The sequence below is a fragment of the Poecilia reticulata genome, linkage group LG10 (assembly GCF_000633615.1).
Source record: "Poecilia reticulata strain Guanapo linkage group LG10, Guppy_female_1.0+MT, whole genome shotgun sequence".
In the NCBI taxonomy this organism is placed as follows: Eukaryota; Metazoa; Chordata; class Actinopteri; order Cyprinodontiformes; family Poeciliidae; genus Poecilia; species Poecilia reticulata.
This window is the reverse complement of record NC_024340.1, coordinates 26,172,614-26,193,083: the sequence shown is the minus strand read 5'-3', so window position 1 is coordinate 26,193,083 and position 20,470 is coordinate 26,172,614. Positions and strand designations below refer to the sequence as shown.

The window sequence follows — 20,470 nt, the reverse complement described above, 5'->3', positions numbered from 1 at the left end:
TTTCAAAGGGTCTTTGCCAAGTTAAAAGCTCCAGAAACAGCAGGAATAATTTTGCGGCAGTTGTCTTAAATCAATCCAAGGCTGAGATGTTGAGTTATAGCCCTGTGGTTTTCACGCACCATGTGACGCTTTTGATGCTCCCTCTGGTCAATTGGAAACAATCGGTGCTTGGAAAATTAAGAGCGTCAGACAAATCGCTGTTGTTTGAAAGGCAGCAGATCAGATGTTCGCATAAATCACATTTTTACTTTGATGCAAAGAGTATATACGGTGACTGATGCCTCATTTTGGATGGCGAATGTAAATATTTGTCTAGCTGCAGTTCATTAAACTCAATCTCATGGCACTGATTAAACTAACTCTTTACTTACATTGCACATTTGGAAGCAGCATCCATTTCCCCATCAAATCGTTTGCCTGTAACAGTATGTTTGCACTCTTTTTTTACAATATTCTCTTTTTCAGTGAATCTGTCAATGTCACTTCAGATGCTTGAATTTGCTCCTGCTGTTCCTGTGTATCCAGGTCTTAATACACTTAAAATATTTTGCATCCTTAAGAAATGTCTTTATGTGTGATGTATACAGCTGTGGCTAAAAGTCTTCATATGCTCAGGAAATTTGGGGCTATAATTGAATTGTTTTTCCAGGTGACATGATAACGTGAGAAAGATCTTCTTTGTTTGTCAAAAAACCCTTTAAATTCAATGACGATATTATTTAATCCACACTTGGTTACACATGGCGATGATTACAAAAACAAGTTCAAACATAAACTGTACACCTCCGCTTGAAGCTGATGACATTTTCTGAAGTTGTCCAATTGCCACACCCGGCTGTGTCCAAGCTGTTGATCTGAGGGGAAGCTGAAGAATGTGGAAGTAGACCTCCTTCATTATTTTATCCAACCATAAGCAACATACCAATCCAACTGTCTGAAAAAAGTCCCCATAGCATGATTCCACCACCCCCATGCTTGATAGTTGGTATAGTTTTCCGAGTGGCTCCTCCAGACTTGTTATTATTGTGGCTAAGAGTTTCCTCTGTCTGTAAGACTTCAGTTTAGCTTGAAGGTGTTGATTTTGGAGCAGGTGATTCTTTCTTGACCCAGACCCTTTCAGACCATGGAAACCTGAAACTCGCTTCACTGTGAACTGAGAGACTGGTGTTTCTAAACATCTTAGCCTCTCATTTCCTCTGGTAAAATTGTTAAAACTGGAAGAATTAGATGACCCTTCAGAACAATGATCAAAGACACATCAAAACTGGTTCAGGAATGGATAAAGCAGGTTAACACCAAGTTTCTAGAATGGCCTGACCTCAATCCCATAGTCCACGGGTCTGCTAGTGCAGTCCAGTCCTCAAGGACCGATGTCCTTCTACAACTTTTAGTAAACTCCCTGGTCCAACACACCTCAAAGAAATAGATGAATTACATCCTCTGAGTTCTTCAGAGTCCTGCTGATGACCTAATTATTTCATTCAGGTGTGTTGAGCAGAGACGCATTTATCCAATATTTGGCTGATGGTTGGTGCATGACACCAACCATTGAGGACTGCAGTTGCAGACAGTTTGTAATCTATCCATGAACCTTGAGTCTCCGTTAGATAACCAGTCAATTTAAATGAGCTCTCTACCAAGACGAGTAGTTAAATATGCAGCCAGAATGACGCTCAAAGCTTCCCAATAGCTTCCAAATGCCATAGTTTAGTTCAACCGGAGAAATATAACCAAATATTAGAGGAGGTGAATGTATAAATAGTACATGTGAACTTTCTAACTGCTGTGGATGCAGCAACATTCATCTTTCCATGTTTATGTTGGCGTTGTGCATAAAAACAAATTCTGGTTTCCATGTCCTGGCATCACAATAAGGAGTTGGGAAAACTAATTCCTTGCTACTTCCTGAGATCTCCGACTTTCCTGGGAAAGACAATGACATAAACATAAACATGTCCCTCGAATAGCTGTTGCTCAATAGCTGGCTCTATTTGAAGAGACCATTTGCACTTGCAGCCAAAAAGAGGCTGCCAGCAGTTTGATTTTTAAATATGAACATATGGATACAAAATCATTTAAAAGGAAAAAAAAAAAAAAAAACACCATATTATGTGTTTTTACCAACTCAACATAATATCCGGCTTATTATGACTTAAATTCATTCTGACAGCTTGTATGATGTTTGGCAACTAACAATCGTAACCAGCAATGTTTACTTTGAGTCAGATCTACAAATACAGGATGATTTTTTTCTTTTTCATACAGTTCCATGTTGTTGTTCTTTCAAGTTCTGCATCATTTGCATGCTGGTGCATGGCACACAATCTTTTTCTCATCTAAGAGTTCCTGAAGTCCTTCTGGGCCTCCATGGACTGCTGAATGGCCGGCCTGTGTCCAGCTGTTTATTTTTTCGAAAGGAAGAATGTCGGCCCTGCTGTTAAACACTGCGGTTTCACAAAGCTAACTTTAATAAGGATGCTGATGAGAGACAGGGAGAGAAGTGTCTAAGTGGGATTTCTGGGCAAGTGGGTGATGTGCATCATTTAAATAAAATTGGTTTTCAAGAGAGGACTCACACACACAGGTGCAAATAAGCTCACCTGAAGGAGGTTCCACTGACGTATTTGAGTAAAAACCTGAGTTTTAATGTGATTTTTTTTTTTTTTTTAAATTAACATGTACAACATGAAACAACAAGTTCTTTATTATGGGAAGATTTGATGTTTGATTTGACAGAGAATAAGCAAAGGTTTGACCATTTCTCCAAAATGTAGTGTCATTCTTTACACCAAGAGATTTATGATAGTGTCAGAAATTCATACCAGCCAACTAATGCTGCACAACGTAATGCATCCCAATCAACATCACAATATCAATATTTACAATATTTGCAACGCCACAACCATAAACAACTGCTTCGATAGGATATTATATTCCAGTTATACATGAAAATAATATATCTGGAATATCAGATGAACTTTGCCTGACCTAATTTATACATGTCCACTATGTCACAAAGCCAGTGTGATGTAAAAATAGATTTCTTAAAACTGTTTGATGCCACAATCTGACTGAGAGTATTACTTTCATCTTTGGTGCCCGGTGTCAGCATGGGAAAAAAAAACAAAAAACCTGTCCACTTGGCACACAGATGTCCAAGTGGACAGGCACAGATAATGAAATTTACGTCTCACAGGCTTTGAGGTCAAGTGGACAGAAGAGCAATGCTGAGAGGAATGAATTAGCCTAAAAATATATATATAAAAATGTGCATCTTCTCATCAGCCTGAAGAGTTTTTTAAGGGCTTTTCATGGATTTTCAGGAAGAGTGAGTGCTCAAACCACCGTTGAAAATCTTTGTTGTCACATCTTAATAACAACCTCATGTTTTACATTACAGAACAACATAAAATACGGGCAGGCTGTGTTTTCAGAGTGCTGCTCTCTTCCGAGTCATTTGAACACAGACAACAGCAGCATGTGTCAGGAAACTTAAAGTCATTGTTGCTGCTCAAGCTACCCGAGAATAGTAATCAGCTGCTAATTACCATTTTACTTCTTCAATAAAACAAATCCAGTTACTTCACTAAATATTTTTTTTTTTCTAAATTTATTAGTTACTTTAATAATTACTTTTCTTAGCTACATTTTAAAACCATAATGCAAAGAGAGGAGAGTTGCTGTCGTTATTATCATTACATTGTGTAATATTATTTTGACTGAGAATAAGCAATTGATGGATTTACAGTAAACCTGTTAAACTCTATACAGAAGAATGCAGTTATTTATCCAGAAATGCCTCTTTAATCCAAATCCAAAGCCCAAACTGAGACCTCAGAAAAGTGGCCTCATGCTAAAAAATTCCAGCTATCCCAGAGTGTGTGTTCACCTTTCCTGTGACAAAATGAACTGAGCACACATAAGCCTCCCACAATCCTCACAATAAGAAGAAGATATCATGAGGAGTCAGTCACTTCTATATTCCCTTCGTAGCGTAATGAAAGAAGATGTGCGGACATATAAATTGAGGGGCGGGTGTAACCTGAGAAGACGAGGTTCAAACAACAGCTGTGAATCTCAGCTGCCAAGATTCAACGCAGAGCCAACAGATGACCGTCTGCCAATCAAGTCGCAACAAATTAATCGGTGACACTGTCAAACCATTAGGTAAAATAATTCTTAAATAAGGAGAAACTAAATGTTTGAACCCTATTCTCCAACCGGGGCTTATACGTTGACTTTTTGCAGCAGCAGGGTAGAGAGCAGCTTGCCTTTTAAAGATTGTATATTTAACTCCTCAGTTTGAAATCCCCATCCCCCCTGCAGCATAAAGCAATAAAGCCACCTGGATTTTGCGCCACAGGATACCCTCTTCATAACCGACCTCATACATCATGAATGCGCAGCCGGTCGCTTTTCGAAGCCTTCGCTAAACATGCGCCTGCGGACATCAAAACAAACGCACAGGTAAAATTCTCACACACAGAGCTGGGTGTGTTGCTCCGGTCTGGCGCTCTGAACTTGCCGCGGGCCTTCGTGAAACGAATCCAAAACGTGGCCACTTAGGGAGACAAATTTCCTGCTGTTATTGTTTTAGAGTGGCCATTAATGGTCCTTATTAATGGTTCCTATATGTGCTGTGTATTCTTCCTGTGGCCAGAGGTTGTAGGCCTGTAGGTAGCAGAAAGCTTCCTGTCTGATTTACAACGGCTTTAAAAACAAAATGTTGCCGTGGGGGATGTCGGTCAAATCGTACAGATTCATCTCTCCCCCCCAAAGAAGTGACTATTTCCTTTCTTTTCAGGTGGGAATCCGGGACACGGAGAACTTGAAATAAATCTTAAAATATTTATAAGAAACATCTTCCATCACAATTACAGCCGACAGGTTTTTGATGTACCATCCCTGTATATTAAGAGACTAATGTTCTTCTTTGACAAACCTACAAAACTCGATCAGATTAGACACAACTAGTAAGATATTCCAGTATCTCGTAGAAGTATAGCTGCCTTTATATTTTTCAAACTTGGTCTCTACCAGAATAGCACATGGAGATACTAAAAACCTGCTTAATGTTCTTACAAAATGTTCTTTTTGTGAATATCAAACTTGAAGTCCTGCAACAGAATCTAAATTGAACTCCGGTCTGCGCCATTCACGTGAGTTCGACACTTTCACCTAAAACTCAAAACGTTTGCAGCCTCTGACAAGTTTTCTTCAAGTATTCTCCTGCATTAGCCTCCGTTCATCTTCCCATTAACTCTGACTAGCTTCACTGTCCCTTCAAGAGAAACGCGTCCCCACATGTATGGTGTGTTCAGGGTGATGGGCAGAGTTAGTTATTTCCACCACACACAACCTTTTTGTTTTCAACAATAGCCGTAATCTGGAGTGCAAAACTAATATTTTATAAGGCAGTTGAACACAATTGCCTGCCACATTTCTAATCTTTTTACTTGTAAAGAACTAAACTGCCATCTTTTTTCTATCTGATTTACAATTATGCACTAGTGTGTATTGGTCTACACTTCTGAAATGGGAGCATGTCCCCTTCAGTGTCCAAATGACCCCATATCTGATTGAAAGTGATCTGATTGCACAACAGCAGGCCTGACCTCTTAACCTTACATGCACCACCAAAGACTGATGCACAGCACACACTTAACAAGCTCAGCCCCCTAACCATTTAAAGATGGGCTCTAAAGATCATGTAATTGCTTGTTTTGTGTGACCAACTGTCCAAACAGACACAAAAGGCAAACCAAGGTGAAGGTCCTCACTATGAGGAGGCTGTAAAAGGAGGATCCTTTACTTTGTAGCTTCCTCCCGGTCTGGAATCAGCCTCCTTGTTAAACAGCTTCTAAACGCAAGCTGGAGAAACATGACAATACACCCTGTTCTACACAGGACACAAACAGCCTCCACATGGCTCTAATTACTGCAGGCACCAGAGAGGTGTTCAAGTGCAAGTAATGAGGGTTTGTATGGCAGGCAAGCTGTGCGTAGTGTGTGCGAGCCAGTCGAGAGAGAGCGGCTGGGTGCTAACTGCAAACACCTGAAGCTTGTAAGCAGAGTTGTTCTCAGTGACAGTTTGCCTGAGACTTAACAGCTGCTGGCCATCTTGTATCTCGGAGCATAAAAGTGTCACAAAGTGAAGACGCGAGGGGTGAAAAGGTTCCTCGGATGAAAGCGGTGGATCTCACGATGCCGTCTCCCCGTTTTTCTTAGCCAAGACGTTTAACCTTATGAGCGAATTTTTCTTAACAAGTGCAAAAAGTGCCTCTCAGAGTCATCCTCGAAAGAGCTTAATACCTCGTCGTCCCAGAATCAGCTGCAGAAATGCTGCCCCCTGTTGGTGTGAGGCTTGTCATGCACGGTTGAAAGCCGAGCACCCTGATGTGACGGACATAACTCCACTGGCAGAAATGCCTCTCATGATGTGTGGCAGCGCGGCTCTCGCTCACACAGACGGGCAGAAATACCTCGGCCTGTGATACCGGAGGTGGAAGAGCTCGAGTTTCAGATGCTGGGAGCTGGTGCTAAAGGGAGAGGAGGGTTTCTTCTTACAGAGGCGCGTTGGGAGGCTTCTGTCGGCCCCCTCAAAGGCCGAGGGTCCAGAACTCTGATGTGCGCCACTCAGGCACCCCACATGCCTCCGTGATATGAACCGTAAACTTTCTCACAAGCATGCAGATGGGATGCAGACATGTAAGCCAAGGCACATCCAAATACCTGCATATTATTGAGTAACTGATGTATCATGCGCGCGCACACACACACGCACACACAAGAGTATGCAGAGTGTCACTTTTTTTTTCTATGGTAACAAATGCTTTTTGTGTAGAGATTGTAACAAGAATGTATTGGGCAATCTAACTGCAAAGGCAAAAAACAAAAACGTTCACAAGGAGACCCTCACATCAAAGCCGAAACAAACAACACGGTCCTTTGTTTTACTAAAGACAAAAAGAAACCACATCGCCAGACCAGCAACTGAGAGGAAAGAACTTTAAATAGACTCATGAATAGTTGAAATAGGAGACTGGATTTCAATGCAAAAATCATTTGATTCGTCAACAGTTCATGAAAACATTAAGATGCAGTCAAGCAAACAAATTGATATTATGTAGTAACTGGCTCTGAATTAAAGGGGCAACATAAGGTCAACCTAATCATAAAACGTTCTATGACAGCTCAGAATGTATTTAAGTAAAAAGTAAAGTAAAGTATTAGGTAAAAAGCACAGCACTGTAAACATTTTTACATGTTGTGACCTTGCAACCACAAACTTCACATTGCTTTTATTAGGATTTTATGTGATAGACCTACACAAAGGGATGCATTTAACAACTAACAAATATCTAAAACGTGTGACGTGTTATAGAAAACGGATTAAATTCAGTTATGAAAATTATTGTTTAAAGTTAGCCTCAACCATAAAGTGGACATGTGGTGTTTGGGAGATACAGTACATAATACTAAGGCATGTGAGTGGCAGAATCATGCTGTGGGGAATTTTTAAGGAGTTAGATTTTTTAAAAAGATTTTACAAAAACTCTTTAACCTCCTTCCCCTTCACAATAATGCATCACTTTGATGGTGCCTCATATGAAATCACAATTAAATACGAAGACGTTTTTGTTTGTAAAAGAAAAAAAACAGTTAAAATGTTGACAACAAGATGAAAATGCATATTTCGGAGTTTATTCGTTTTAGAAATAACCTTTCAACTGTAAATACTGCTGCAGAATTGAATATGATTAATCCAGCTAAGTTTGCTAAACCTCCAGAGAAAATGTTTTTAAAAAATCTACACAAAGAAAGCCGGATTGTCTGAATGTCAGCTTCAATAAAACACACATTCTCACACAACCACGCACACACAGACACACATCCTGTTGCAAGAAGGCAAAGGATTTGGCCTATACGGCTTCCCCTTCCATAGGTCAAGTAAAATATGTAAACTATCAAATACACAGTTGGTCCGCAGGTCACTCAAACAGGAGCTCGGACCTCACCCGTATGTGTGGGCACCTCTCAGCACGTACATCACACCAAACCAGCAACTTAACCCCAAATAAGAGAGATAGCATCTTTCTTCAAACCACAGGCATTACAGGGAACTGTGTGTGTGTGTAACATGATGTGGAACACACGCCATTCCCCACCGGGGAAACTATCACAAACCCCCTGTAATAAACACCACAAGTCCAGCAGAGCCTGTCCTGGCACACAACTGCCCCGTTTACCAAGGCTAACGTCAGCCCCCCCAACGGACACAGGAGGGATCAGGCTGGACGTCCCAAATGTCCAAAAGTCATGTTCTGAGAGAAATCATTCAGACTTCACAAATCCTCCAGTTTAGGAGCAGATAAACTATTTGCACAGCATGCTTTGTGTGTTTTCAGCATGTTTTGTGTGTTTTGGTAATGGCAGATATTAAAGAAAAAAAAAAAAAAAAAACAGATACAGGTACCTGGAGGACAGGAGCACTCTTGGCCAACATCCCTAGCGGTCCGCATTTTCGGCATCAGAGCTGACACTTTCTGAAAACACACAAAACAGAGTAAGAAATAGAATATTTCTAACAATGAAACTTCTATTTGCATGGCCATGGGATGGGTTATAATGTTGCAAACTCCCCGTCTCTCATATACAGTCCTGATCTAGTTTAAATGAAATGAAGACATGGGTTAATGTCTACTACAACTGGTCATACAGGGATTTCCTTGTGGATACCAATTTCTGGTTTTCTTTGAGGTCTGACTTGAAGATTCAAATTTTGTTTGTTTTATTTTTAAGAGGAAAGAGTATGTGCTATGTGAGTTCTGATAGAAATAGCAATTTTAAATCAATCACAAAACAAGGAATTACAGGATCACACCTGTAAAAACCTCATGTCTCTAAATCTTGTCCTTCTTTAAACTCGTAAAAATGCCATAGTATGTGTTGCTGTGTTTAAAAAACAAAAAAGTTGGAAGTTATTAGTTTGATGATTTGATAGACAGAGGGGGAAAGATCCAGTGTTTCTGTATTGACGATCATCAGAGCCGATCAAGATAAGATTGACGTATTCCCACATATGGCTGATTGATTGGTCCATCTATAATTTATTGGGGAGTCTAGCAGTAGACTATGTTCTCCTCCAATCCCTAATGGCACAGACCAGGAGATATTCCCAACCACCACATATTTCTTTATCAAAAATAATCGATTTTTGATCATGTACCTCCTCCACAAGCGTTCCCACTGTGGCGCTGAGCTCTGAAACGAGAGTCCCATCCTCGTATTTGAAGGACCTCTGCGGAGCCTGGAGGATGGACGCCTTGTCCATCTCCATGTGCAGCCGGTTCTCCAGCCGGTGGGTCCTGAAGCTCATCAGAAGACACACGGTGACTGAGCTCAGAGACATGAGCAGGCAGAGAGCGACGGGAAAGCCAGGCAGCCACCGCTGGACTCCGGACTTGGAGGTACACTGACACACCGGCTTGCTTTCCCCGTTAGACCCGCTGCTGGCTTTCTCCATGCTTCAAAACTCCCAAACGGTGACCAGAACCAAACCGAAATTCCTTCCTTTTGTTGATGCAGTCCTGTCAACAAGTTGCAATAAAGTTCGGTGAAGTAAGTAAGCAGCGCTCCTTGCTCAGTTAACAACACCAGACAGCAGCACAGTGGGCTCAGGCTTCAAAGCGCAATCCTAAATTTGTCCTGGAGTAAGAGGAAGCAGCAGTGCGCGCAGGGTTTGAACCACGGACAGATGGGAGCAACGCGGAGACCAACCAGAAAAGACTCACATCGGAGCTTTATGCGGGGATACGATTGGATCAGATGTTTTCCTTTCTAAAAGTTGCGCGATGAACTGGTGTGGCTACGCCGCCCTGCCTGACCACGTGGGAGGCTGCAGATTGACAACTGGGTGTGAGAATGACCCGGAGAACAAACGGAGCCCACTTAGGACGTACAGCTCATTATGCGCCGACTCTCCCGAGACTGGTTTACTAATCAATCTCTCAATTTAAGGAAGAATTAAACCTTTTGAATTTACTTATTTACGGTTGTTGATAGAGGTCAGTACCAAGCTTACAATATTCAGTAAAGGTCGAACCTGCTTACAGAAGAGTAAAATGTTTTGGTAGAAAACCTTACACAATTTTCCAAAATCTGCAACTTTTATAAACTCACCACCTCGATACTTTTTGAAAAACCCGTTGATGGGAATTCTGATGATTTGATTAAATTCAGGTGATCGTCTTTTAATAGAAAGGGGCTCCATGCCGCCATCATGTGGATTATTAAAGGTACTGCTTATAATGAAAACGCTTACGCATCGTTTAGTTCTTTCTGGTCACGTTTATTGAGACGTATAATGCAAAAAATACATAACCAGTCAATGAAAAATTTAAACAAAGACTATGTACAAGTTTTCACCCTGCAATGTATATTATATATCCACAATCCAAAAGAATCACTGTTAAGCAAGAATCAAATCTTTTACCCATGTCAATTAAATATACAAACTAAAAATCCCATAATTTAAAGAGGCATAAGTGTAAATGTTACAATTTAAATAAACAAAAAACAAGTGGTTGAACTTGACATCTAAATGGCAAAAGTAATGAGAACTTAATGAGTGAGACCAAACAGCAGTTTAATGGACAGGACAGCAAAGCAGGGCGGTGACTGATGCAGTCAAGAGTAGATCTCTCCTGGAGAGTCAGGATATAGAGGCTGATTGAACCATCACACGTCACGGTAACGGGTAGGTCTACATATCGAGAGGTTCGGCCTCATTTGCTACCGCCACTGCTGCTGCTGGAGCTCCTGGTGCTGCTGGCTCGGCTGCCGCTCTTCCGGCTACTGCTGCTCTTGTAGTAGCAGTCGAAGAAGGGATGTCGAAGGGCCTGCTCCAGGCTGAGGCGCTTCAATGGGTCGTACTCCATCATCTTCTCTATCAGGTCAAAGAGCAGCCGGTGGTCTTCACTTCTAGATACGATGTAATGCTGTGGAGGAGGAGGAGTTTGAAAGTGATTACTTCTACAATAGCAAAATGAGGACGTAAAACTGAATTTCTGCATGAAAGAAAACATGCACTTGCTTTTGTTTAAGATTTATTTAAATAATTCTATTTCCACAATAAACCACATATACCTTGAGGGGTTTGCAGTGTTTCTTGACGTATCTCCCGGCAGAGCTGTGAACGTCCCAGTCCAACTTGTTTCGATGAACATATCGTCGTTTCCTATATGACATGCAAATGTTTAGACTAAAGCAAACATCTCATGCTTAATCTATGCCACTTCTACTACTTGTGAAAAATTCTATGAAAGAATAAAAGTTGAACATAAAAATTTGTAGAGGAGTACACTTAAAAAACAGTTTTAAGCTCAGGTGAAAATCCAACTGAGGAAAGAAGTTTTGCAGATGAGGCAAAATGCTGCCATTTTGATCAAGAGTTTGTGCTCAATAAAACCCAATTGTAATACTTTCCTTTTGACCAAGTAATATTTTAGGTGCTTTTTGCCAGAATATCTTTAGCAGTAAAAATTGTTGGTAATATCTTTGATTATTACAAAATGTAATATTACCCTTGTAAAATGAGTTGCGGAAACAGGAAGTATTTTCGATCAAAATAAGAACGGCACAATCCAAATATTTATTGTTAGAACAATAAATGAATGCTTACTTGGTTTTCTCCAGGAGGTTTGTAGGGATCGGACCCAGGACTCTCTCCATCATAGCAAGATGCTCTTTACTGTCATGTGTCTAAATGGGAAGATAAGGAAAACACCATCAAGAACTAACATTCAAGAATGCATATTTCTGCTCTCTACCGCCACCTACCTGGAAGAGGGTTGTTCCAAGATAATACTCGATGAGAATACAACCAATACTCCAGACATCGCAGGAATGGTTCCAGCCCAGGTCTGACAGACATCACAAACAATGTAAGAAATCAGACAGATTTGTCTAAACCTTTTGTGCCGCTACGATAATAAAACACTCACCTAAAATAACTTCCGGAGCACGATAGTGACGAGTTGAGACGACAGAGGTGTGGTGCTCATGATCATAGGTGGCATTCCCAAAGTCTACAATCTTCACATCGGGGTTTTTGAGTGTTCGTTCATCTCGTCTCTGAGAACAAACATTGAACAAACTTGATTTCCGTCTCAACATTTAAGTTGTCCATCATTACCAGGCACAACTATAATCAATTTACCTTTTCACGGTTGTATTCCATGTCATAGTCTGAATCTATCAGTAGAATGTTTTCAGGCTTCAGATCTGTGTGAGTCAGTTTGTTTTTATGCAAAACTGCAAAGTAAAAAAAAAAAAATAAAGTGAAGAAATTATAGACAATGTAACCATTTCACAACAAATGCATGTCATGTGCACAAACAGTGAATGCTACTTACATTTCACAGCTCGAATGATCTGGTAAGCCATATGTCTGATTTGTTTGACAGGAAAAGGCTGGAAGTTGTTCTCCTTCAAGAAATCGTAAGTGCTGAGGCCAAGCAGCTCAAAAGCGATACAAACATGACCGTGGTAGTCAAACCAGTCCAGCATATGGACACAAGAACTTAGGAGAAAGAAAGACAAGAATTAAGTTAAAGAAGCTGCATTGCAAACTATAGTTTCTTTTTTTATTATTATTTTGCTGTTACAGTTAGTCAGAGATGGATAATTAAATGTTTCTATCTCAAAAACGTATTTAATGCGTTATAGGATGAAAAAAAAGAAAACATCCAAAAGTGTCATTGGTGCATCTCTGCTATAATGAGAGAACTTACTATCTTCGGTCAGCATCGAGGGTGTTCAGGTGTTTAAGGACCTCTACTTCAGACATAGCTGCCTCTCTGTAGCGGTCTATATTTTTAATGATCTTCAGAGCCACTCGAGCCCCATCACTGAAATTCATTCAAATTTTTAGATTAGAATAGCAAAACATTTTAAAGGTTTTATTAAAGCCATATTTTTAAGCCTGAGAACTTACTTGTCATGATCAATGCACTCGACAACTTTTCCAAAGGCACCCTCTCCTAGAGTACACAGAATCTCATCTATGGGAAATACAGAGGAGAAATTAGACAAACAGCACTGAAAAAGTGGAAAAACAATCACCGCCTTTCATCATATTACATTTCTTTCTAGCTAGACAATTACAAACAACTTGTTGCTTAAAATTTTAACTGGCAAAAGTCACCATTAAATAAATTAAAATGACAAGAAATGCAATTTAACTGTACTGGGCCAAATATCAGTCTCTAAGCTAATGTTTGAAAATATCCAGAAAACCAGAGTGAGAGAGACAAAGTGTGAACAACAGTAGAAAAAAAAAAGTGTATATTCTATACATCTCGCTTTCAGCATGTCTCCATTGTGATAGATGAGGTGACCCTCGTCATCATCCTCAACACTCCTGGATCTTTTCCTGCTCCTGCGCTGATGGCTCCTCCTCTGCACCGGAACCGCCGCAATCCGCCATCACACCAATAACCCATCAGCCAGCACCAGGCCACCACAACGCGACATCGTCATTCATTCAACCAGGCCAAGGGGGGAGGTGAAGGGGTGGACAGATTCAGGCCGTTCAGTAACACCACCAGGCGAATGGGCGGAGCAGCAAATTCAAATTCAGCCCCGTCAGAGAAAATGGGCGGCGGCCACCACATGGTGTGTGTTACAGAAGAAAAACAACATGGCAACAAGATTTTCAGATGAGAGATTTTCTCAGAAGTACAGAAACACTTCAACTTGACTGATTACACTTAATGTACATAACGTTTCTTTTGCAAGCTATCAAACAGTTTAAATTGTCTACAATCATGACCCGTGACTGACCAATAGGATCAACTCAAAGATACTGGGTCCACTTTCTCTTGTCTATTTCTAAAACACTCACAAAACCCTTACTTTCTGAACCCAAACAATATTTTTACTTGACATTTATGTAAATCATACTAAACTGTGAAGGGTATGACAACTATAAAGAAACAAAGAGACGGGCATTTAAGCATTGGCTAAACACCCATGATAATGAGCCATTCAATCTGGAGAAATAGAGGAAGGAGGGAGAAGGAGTTTCCCGTACCGAGGAGGACCTGTGCCGAGAATGGCTGCGTCTGTGCCTTCTGTCTCTCTGCCTGCGACTGCTTCGCCTGCTGCGACCACTACGCCCAGAGGACTTGCTGTAGTGGTGCCAGTCAAGATCTCTCTCCTTGTAGGTGTCATCATAACCGTCATTGTTGCAGGCCACATCCAGACTGTGTTCGCAGGTGTACTTCTCCTGAGAATCCAGCCTCTGGTTTAGACTGCGGGCCTCCAAGTAATGCCTAAAATCAAATAAATTGATTAGTATCAACACAAAACAAGCACTTGAAAAGGCAAGTCGAGTCAGGTGCAGGTCAGGTTCTTGACAGATCGAGCACTAAAATCAAGACTGGATGTGATGGTGCTAATGGTCAGCCTCCTGCCTGACACCCTATCCCTGAACCTTTTATGTAACATTTGCTAATAGCGACGTGCTGATTTACAGCAACCAACTACCCTGAATCTAATTCAATGAGTAGCTCAGTTCCAACATCCAGTTTATAAAGAGATTAACACGGCAGAAATAGTCGCGCGATGGGTCCTAAAGCCAATATGTAACTCCACACGTTTGGGCAAATACTCATACTTAGCCTGCCCTCCCCAAAAAAGTATTTAGTGTTAGGCATTGAAAGTTGATGGTGCGTAATACAATCCGTGATTTATCTTGGTACTCGGGGAGGTAAACACTTTAGTGAGCCCATATCTGCAAATACAAAACAGCTGATCAAGCATATGCATAGCAGGAAATTTAAATCTGTTTAGCCTTTTTCTCACATAAAACTTTGGACTTCACCTAGGACATCAAATGCATTTCTAAAAACTTGGAACAAACTAAACCCTGCATGCCATGTTCACACCCTAAAAAGACCAAGAAAGTCATGGTGACTTAGCACCCAGTTGGTATCAGTTGTCTGCCAAGAAGAAGTCTGCCTCTCTACAGAATTAAAATTAGAGTGGATCAGGAAACATCTGATGCAACTATATGAACCTACGTCTACGAAAAGATCTGCATTACCCCACGGAAACCGCAGAAGGGTTTACTAAACGAACAGATACTACACTGTTACTCTGCTGAGCTAAGAATTAAATGCACACACAAAATTACCTAAATTTAATAGCGCATTGAGTGTGTACGGATCCATGTTTTCCATATGAAACGTGTTCCCTTTGGAGGAACAATTTGAGAAATTTCTTAAATTTAATTACACTAAAAGAAAGGCAGAATATGATAGTTTCAAACATAATTTGGCTGTAAATATCAATATAACCCAATAATAGATTTTCTCCAACAATATTGCAGGCTAGAATTTCAGGACTTTAAAAATCTACTAAAATTTTCATCCGTCTGTCTTTATTTTTAACATAGACAAATATATATAACAAACCACATCAACCAAAGTTTTGAAATAAACCTTTCAGCGCTAAACAATACTGCAGAAATGCAGCTAAAAAAAGTGTATGTACTGTTTCACTACAGATAATTTAATAGGCAAAAACACAAAGCATGTATGAAAAAACAACCACTTGCTAGAGGCAAAACTTGCTAAAAGCACAAGCAGAGAAATGTCATTTCACTAACTTCCTCCTGATGTCTTTCAGTCCTTATAATGTAAACTGACCTCTAACCTCAACTGCGCTTTAAAGTTGAATCACCTTAATGGCATAGTATTTTAACGTGAGTAAGTGGTTTCATCTGCATCAGCTACTTTAAAATTAGAATTAATCTGAAATACTTCATAATATACAAGCAAGGCCACATCCATTTGGCCAGTTAGAAAAAAAAAGTGATTTAATAGGTTTTCTGTTCCGTTTCATAAAGCCAATACTGCCCTCAGGCGTTCATACAAAGAACAACTGCTTATCCATCTCTGTTGACGGTAAATTGAAAAGTGGATTAGCAACTCTGGCCAATGTGACTTTGTAAGAGCAGACAAATAAATAAAAGACAGTTCTTGGAAGAGGAAACAAGTATTTCGAGTTTGTTCTTAGATGTATGAATATGCATTTGGGCTCTACTGCCTATTTTACAAGCACTTATAAACACAAATTTGTATCAGCTCAAATTGCTTCATCAGTAGCTTATTTATTACAATGCTGAGATGCAACATACCAGTAGTAAAATGAATCACAATGCCAGTTTGTGGGATTTTTATTTTATTAAATTCAATGTGTCTGTTGAGACTATACCTGTCAACTGATCCTAAGATGACTAACTACAGAGATATTTACCCATCATATGTCTTGTTGTAATGAGGAGATCTTCTGGATCTATTCTCTCTGTCACTGCTAGGTGAATCTCGTTTTCTGCGTTTGCGACACTCCATTCTGTCTTCCCAGCCGTACTCGTCTAGCCAAACGCCTGGGGAGCGCATCCGCTTCGAGTGACGCATCTGGGGAATGTGGAAACAAAAATTTACAAAGTTAGATAATCTGGAATTCATTCATCCTTTGTATGTTACAATTTTATTGTCATTTAATATCAGGAGGTTGAACTGCACAGCTAAAGCAGAAAAACAAAAAACAAAAAAAAAAAAACAACAGTCCCACAAATTATTAAAAGACCAAATAACAAGCACAACTTGAGTATCCAAAAATAGAATTAGTTAATGCAAATTGCAACAGACAAATCTTTACAACTCAACCTTTTCGGTACTTTCAAGGACGTCCTACAGTGGCTTCAACAGCAGGGAGGATTTGCAGTTTTGCTTCTAAATGGGGGACTTGCACTGCACTGAACACCACCCTAATGTCGACGCAAAAACTACCATGCTTATACAACCGAAAATATGTATAAAAATCATATATATGACGTAATGGTAAAGTAGCCAAAACTAATCTGAAGAAACAAAAACTTCCTACATCACAATTTCATAAACCGCATCGTCACTGATACAATCCTCAACGATCGCATGCTAGTATAAAGAGTGAAAAGTTTAACCTTGCAATGGGTTACGACAACAAAATGTTTAGGCCTTGGAAAGAAGGTCGGTGTCAACTGACTTGATCTCAAAATTACATTTATAATGCCCAGAAGCGTTTGTATTTTTTAAAAAAATCTTTCCTTGCAAGGTTTCAACAACAGTAACTACGCAGTTCATAGTTGATTAAACATATATTTTCATAAAATAACTAATGGAACGGCGGCCTACTACAGCGTTTTGTACCTTTTCGTCAGTAGATCGTACAACAGAAAATACCAAAAAATAATATTTTCACCCTCCAAAGTGTTAACTATAATCCTCTTAATCTGCACAATAATTTTGCAAATCAAAGCGATTAGTTTTAAAAGACATAAAAAATATCCTAACAAAGAACGGTTATGTAACCGCAGCGGATCAGCCATGTTGGCGAGGCGTCGAATTTCACAAAAACCAAACGGTCGAAATTTGACTTTAAATGCGTGGTAAACTGCGTCTAATCACTATGTGTAGAGAATATATTACCTTTATTTATAGCTGTGAGGTTCGAATGAAAGTCAATACCAATTGGATAAGGATTACGAGCGAAGAATCTGGAAAAACGTCTGCGCCTACCAGTCCTCAAAGATGGCGACTTTCTGTAGAAACTGATGGAACTTTCTTCTTCACCAAATATCCTGACGTAAGACACATAGTAGCCGCCCACCGCAGTGCCTTATGGGAAGTAGAGTTATGAACAAATAAGCGGATAAAAGTTATTGTATTTACACCCATTTTTGAGCGCAGTGACATTCACATCTGAGTAAAGTTTTTTTTTAATATAATGGAATATGTTTTGGTTGAACAGAAAGCGAATTTCCCACCCGTATTTCATCCTAAAATTATTAATACTATAATAAAACTCTTAAATAGCCTTTTCTTACACATTGCCTACAAAACACATCAAGGAAGAATAAGAGATTTGTGAAAAGACTCAAGAACAAATTATGTTTTAAAATGTTCATTCATTTATGCTTTAGTACCTTACACTTTATGTAGCAATTTTAAACAGCTCATTTATCTTGACAGGCATGTTTGTGGCCTAAGGGAAGAAGTCATAAACAGAAAGAGACAAGGACAAAGAGAGGGTAGACACAATGAAAACAAGGAGAGAACAAGGAAAGTTCATGTGGTATATTGTGAAACCTTCCTCCTCCTAAAGTTAATAGAAGGTCACATCATTGGAGTTATACCTAAACTTCTGGTAATGTTAGATAAAGTTAAATTTTACTTTATCACAGAGTTATCACTGGATGTCTTTGTCTGCTGTTAGTATTTATCTGATGAGTGGAAACATTTAAAAATAATAGAAAGGCAGATTAAACAGATTAAATCTGTAAGAGGGCTAATACAAATCTGGTTTAGGAATGATAAAGCGGATAAAGATTATGGTTCTGAAGTAACCCTGGCTTGAACTATATAAAATATTTATGGGCTACCCTTTCAAACAAAGTCGCAGAAAAACAATCCATTTAAACTCATTTACTATTTCTCATAAAAGGAATGCCCAAATACACATACAGAATAAAATAGGGTTTTAAAGCCTACAAATGGGGATCTGTTTGAAATTCAACCTTCTAAAGTGCATTTAGGCTTTTATTAATGGGGTGTATATATTTCAGAATGCATAGCCTACTTGGACCATGGGTGGATCTGCAATGAATTCAATTTGTTCATCCACTTGTTTCTTTTTTAAAACACAGAAGTTGCTTATTATGTTATCACCCTTCTATATTTGCTGTTTTTATTATGAGTCCCCATGAGCATTTTTTGAGCGTAATTAAAAACATTTTCTTATGCGAAAATACCCTTGTGTAACAACAGCTTTCAAAACTATGTGGACATATGGCACAGTTTTATCTGAAATCGAATAATCTTTCATTGTCTTTTCTACAGTCATGTTCAACACACTCTTTAATCACAAAAAGAAAACATAACAGAAAGGAAGTTCGTCGTCATCGTAAAATTACTGTAAACAAGCCTACCAGGCTGTGCGCAGGGTAAAAAAAAACCCACGTTGGATGAACAGGGAATTGTGGGTACAATATGTCTGCGCCCTACGTTTAACCTGATAACATTTTTATAGTGGAGTTTGTCAAAGATTCCTGTTATTAGAACAGGTTTGTTGTGGCTTTCATTGAGAGGATGATGTCTGAACACGCCGAGCAGAAGAGCGGACCGGGGTTGTCCAGGGCAGTGATTGCCGAGATGCTGTTGAAGAACTTTGAGAAGCTGCCTGACTCTGATCAGAAGTTATTCTCGTACGGACCTCTGTACCTGGGGGGAAACGCCGCGTTTGCGGGGCTGATCGCCAACAGCCTGTACCGGAGGGCTTTGAACGTCCATGCGGCGCGCTTCGCCTCCAACCTGCCTATGGCCGTGCTGCCCTTCCTCACCACCACCGCCCTGTACAACGCGGTGGTGTCGCAGCCGCTCCTGACCGGGGATCTGAACTGCCCCACCTGCTCCCTGATCAGAGGCGCGCTGGTCGGGGCGATCGGTGGTGGAGTCTACCCGATGCTGCTGGCTTTGCCGCTGAATTTCGGCCTTGCATCCAGATACAGCACGGCTCCGATGCCAGAGAAGGGCTCGATGCTGCGGTACTGTGTGGACGTCTCCAGACCCGTCTTTAAGAAGATGAGAGCAGTTTTCCTGCTGCAGGCTCTCTTTGGCACCTACCTGGGCTCCAGACATTTCGAAAGTTACGCCAAGCTGGCCCAGATAACCTTCAGCAAGAGGGAAGAGCTGCAAGAGTGAAAGGACTGGACTGAGAATAACCACCTCATTTTATACTGATGAGAATCTGATTTACCTCTGGGTGTTTCCCAGAAAAGAAAATGACATACGAACTAATATTTATCACAGTATTGTCTGAAATAATTGTCACATCAATTATTTGATGTGACAAATAATTTTGTCACATCATAACAATGAAATCAAACCTCCATATAACAAACAAACTCCAGGAAATTCTGATAATGCTTGAAACAGATGACCAGAGTCACACAAATCTTTTAAGTTTTGTTTTTTGTTAAGACTGTGACAGTGAACAAAAATATAGTTTAGTGTTTATAAGTGGCGTTTTACTCTCAATATGTTGCTGTTCTCCGTTTCAATATGGATCATCTATTGTGTCCAAAATAAAGTAAATGATTGATGATTTTGTGTATCGTGTTAATATTTGTTATGAAAAAGCAATTAAGAGTGGAAATGGACATTTACAGATGGGCACAGAAAAACTTAATAGCTTCAGCATACACCTTTGCAATCTATACAACACATGAATTATTGCTATTTGACTTCATTTTGAATCTCATTGTAGTTGGGAGTGTTGATTGACTGTAACAACTATTATTATTTTGAGTGAGTGTGTGTGTGTATGTTTTAGCTCGAATAAACTATCTAAATCTTAATCAGAC

At 39.9% G+C, this 20,470-nt stretch overlaps 3 protein-coding genes across 14 annotated transcripts in view; 1 reads left to right on the top strand and 2 right to left on the bottom strand.

Moving 5' to 3' along the window:
- col23a1b (collagen type XXIII alpha 1 chain b) overlaps positions 1–10,258 on the bottom strand; it is a 146,296-nt gene extending 136,038 nt beyond the window's left edge. For all 10 annotated transcript variants that reach the window (XM_008420112.2, XM_008420110.2, XM_008420116.2 and 7 more), the window contains exons 1-2: positions 9,230–10,258; positions 8,477–8,546 (exon numbers count right to left, since the gene is read on the bottom strand). In XM_008420112.2, coding sequence (XP_008418334.1) covers positions 8,477–8,546; positions 9,230–9,526 — 367 coding nt within the window. In that variant the 5' untranslated portion in view covers positions 9,527–10,258. The remainder of the gene's footprint in view (positions 1–8,476; positions 8,547–9,229) is intronic.
- Positions 10,259–10,330: 72 nt separating this feature from the next.
- Positions 10,331–17,667, bottom strand: LOC103471249 (dual specificity protein kinase CLK4-like). Of its 3 annotated transcripts, none has more exons than XM_008420123.2 (13): positions 17,538–17,667; positions 16,324–16,484; positions 14,096–14,336; positions 13,359–13,461; positions 12,998–13,064; positions 12,795–12,911; positions 12,417–12,583; positions 12,221–12,315; positions 12,006–12,135; positions 11,842–11,924; positions 11,684–11,763; positions 11,149–11,239; positions 10,331–11,000 (listed from the first exon to the last, which is right to left on the bottom strand). In XM_008420123.2, exons 2-13 carry the CDS (start codon positions 16,482–16,484, stop codon positions 10,788–10,790), a joined length of 1,548 nt encoding a protein of 515 aa, XP_008418345.1. In that variant the 5' UTR covers positions 17,538–17,667; the 3' UTR covers positions 10,331–10,787. The 3 variants fall into 3 exon arrangements, with proteins under 3 accessions (XP_008418345.1, XP_008418347.1, XP_017162603.1); XM_008420125.2 differs by having other exon boundaries at positions 17,628–17,648; XM_017307114.1 differs by lacking the exons at positions 13,359–13,461; positions 16,324–16,484; positions 17,538–17,667 and having other exon boundaries at positions 14,096–14,167.
- A 1,281-nt stretch (positions 17,668–18,948) lies between these two features.
- Positions 18,949–20,211, top strand: tmem126a (transmembrane protein 126A). Its single transcript, XM_017307116.1, has one exon. It carries the CDS (start codon positions 19,197–19,199, stop codon positions 19,806–19,808), a length of 612 nt encoding a protein of 203 aa, XP_017162605.1. The 5' UTR covers positions 18,949–19,196; the 3' UTR covers positions 19,809–20,211.
- Positions 20,212–20,470: the final 259 nt, after the last annotated feature.

Coding starts and splice junctions, on each gene's coding strand:
- LOC103471249 (XM_008420123.2), bottom strand. CDS start 16,484: ATGCGTCACTCGAAGCGGATGCGCTCCCCAGGCGTTTGGCTAGACGAG. Junction 11,764..11,841: donor TTGGAACAACCCTCTTCCAG/GTAGGTGGCGGT, acceptor CTTCCCATTTAG/ACACATGACAGTAAAGAGCA. Junction 11,240..11,683: donor AACCTCCTGGAGAAAACCAA/GTAAGCATTCAT, acceptor CATGTCATATAG/GAAACGACGATATGTTCATC.
- tmem126a (XM_017307116.1), top strand. CDS start 19,197: ATGATGTCTGAACACGCCGAGCAGAAGAGCGGACCGGGGTTGTCCAGG.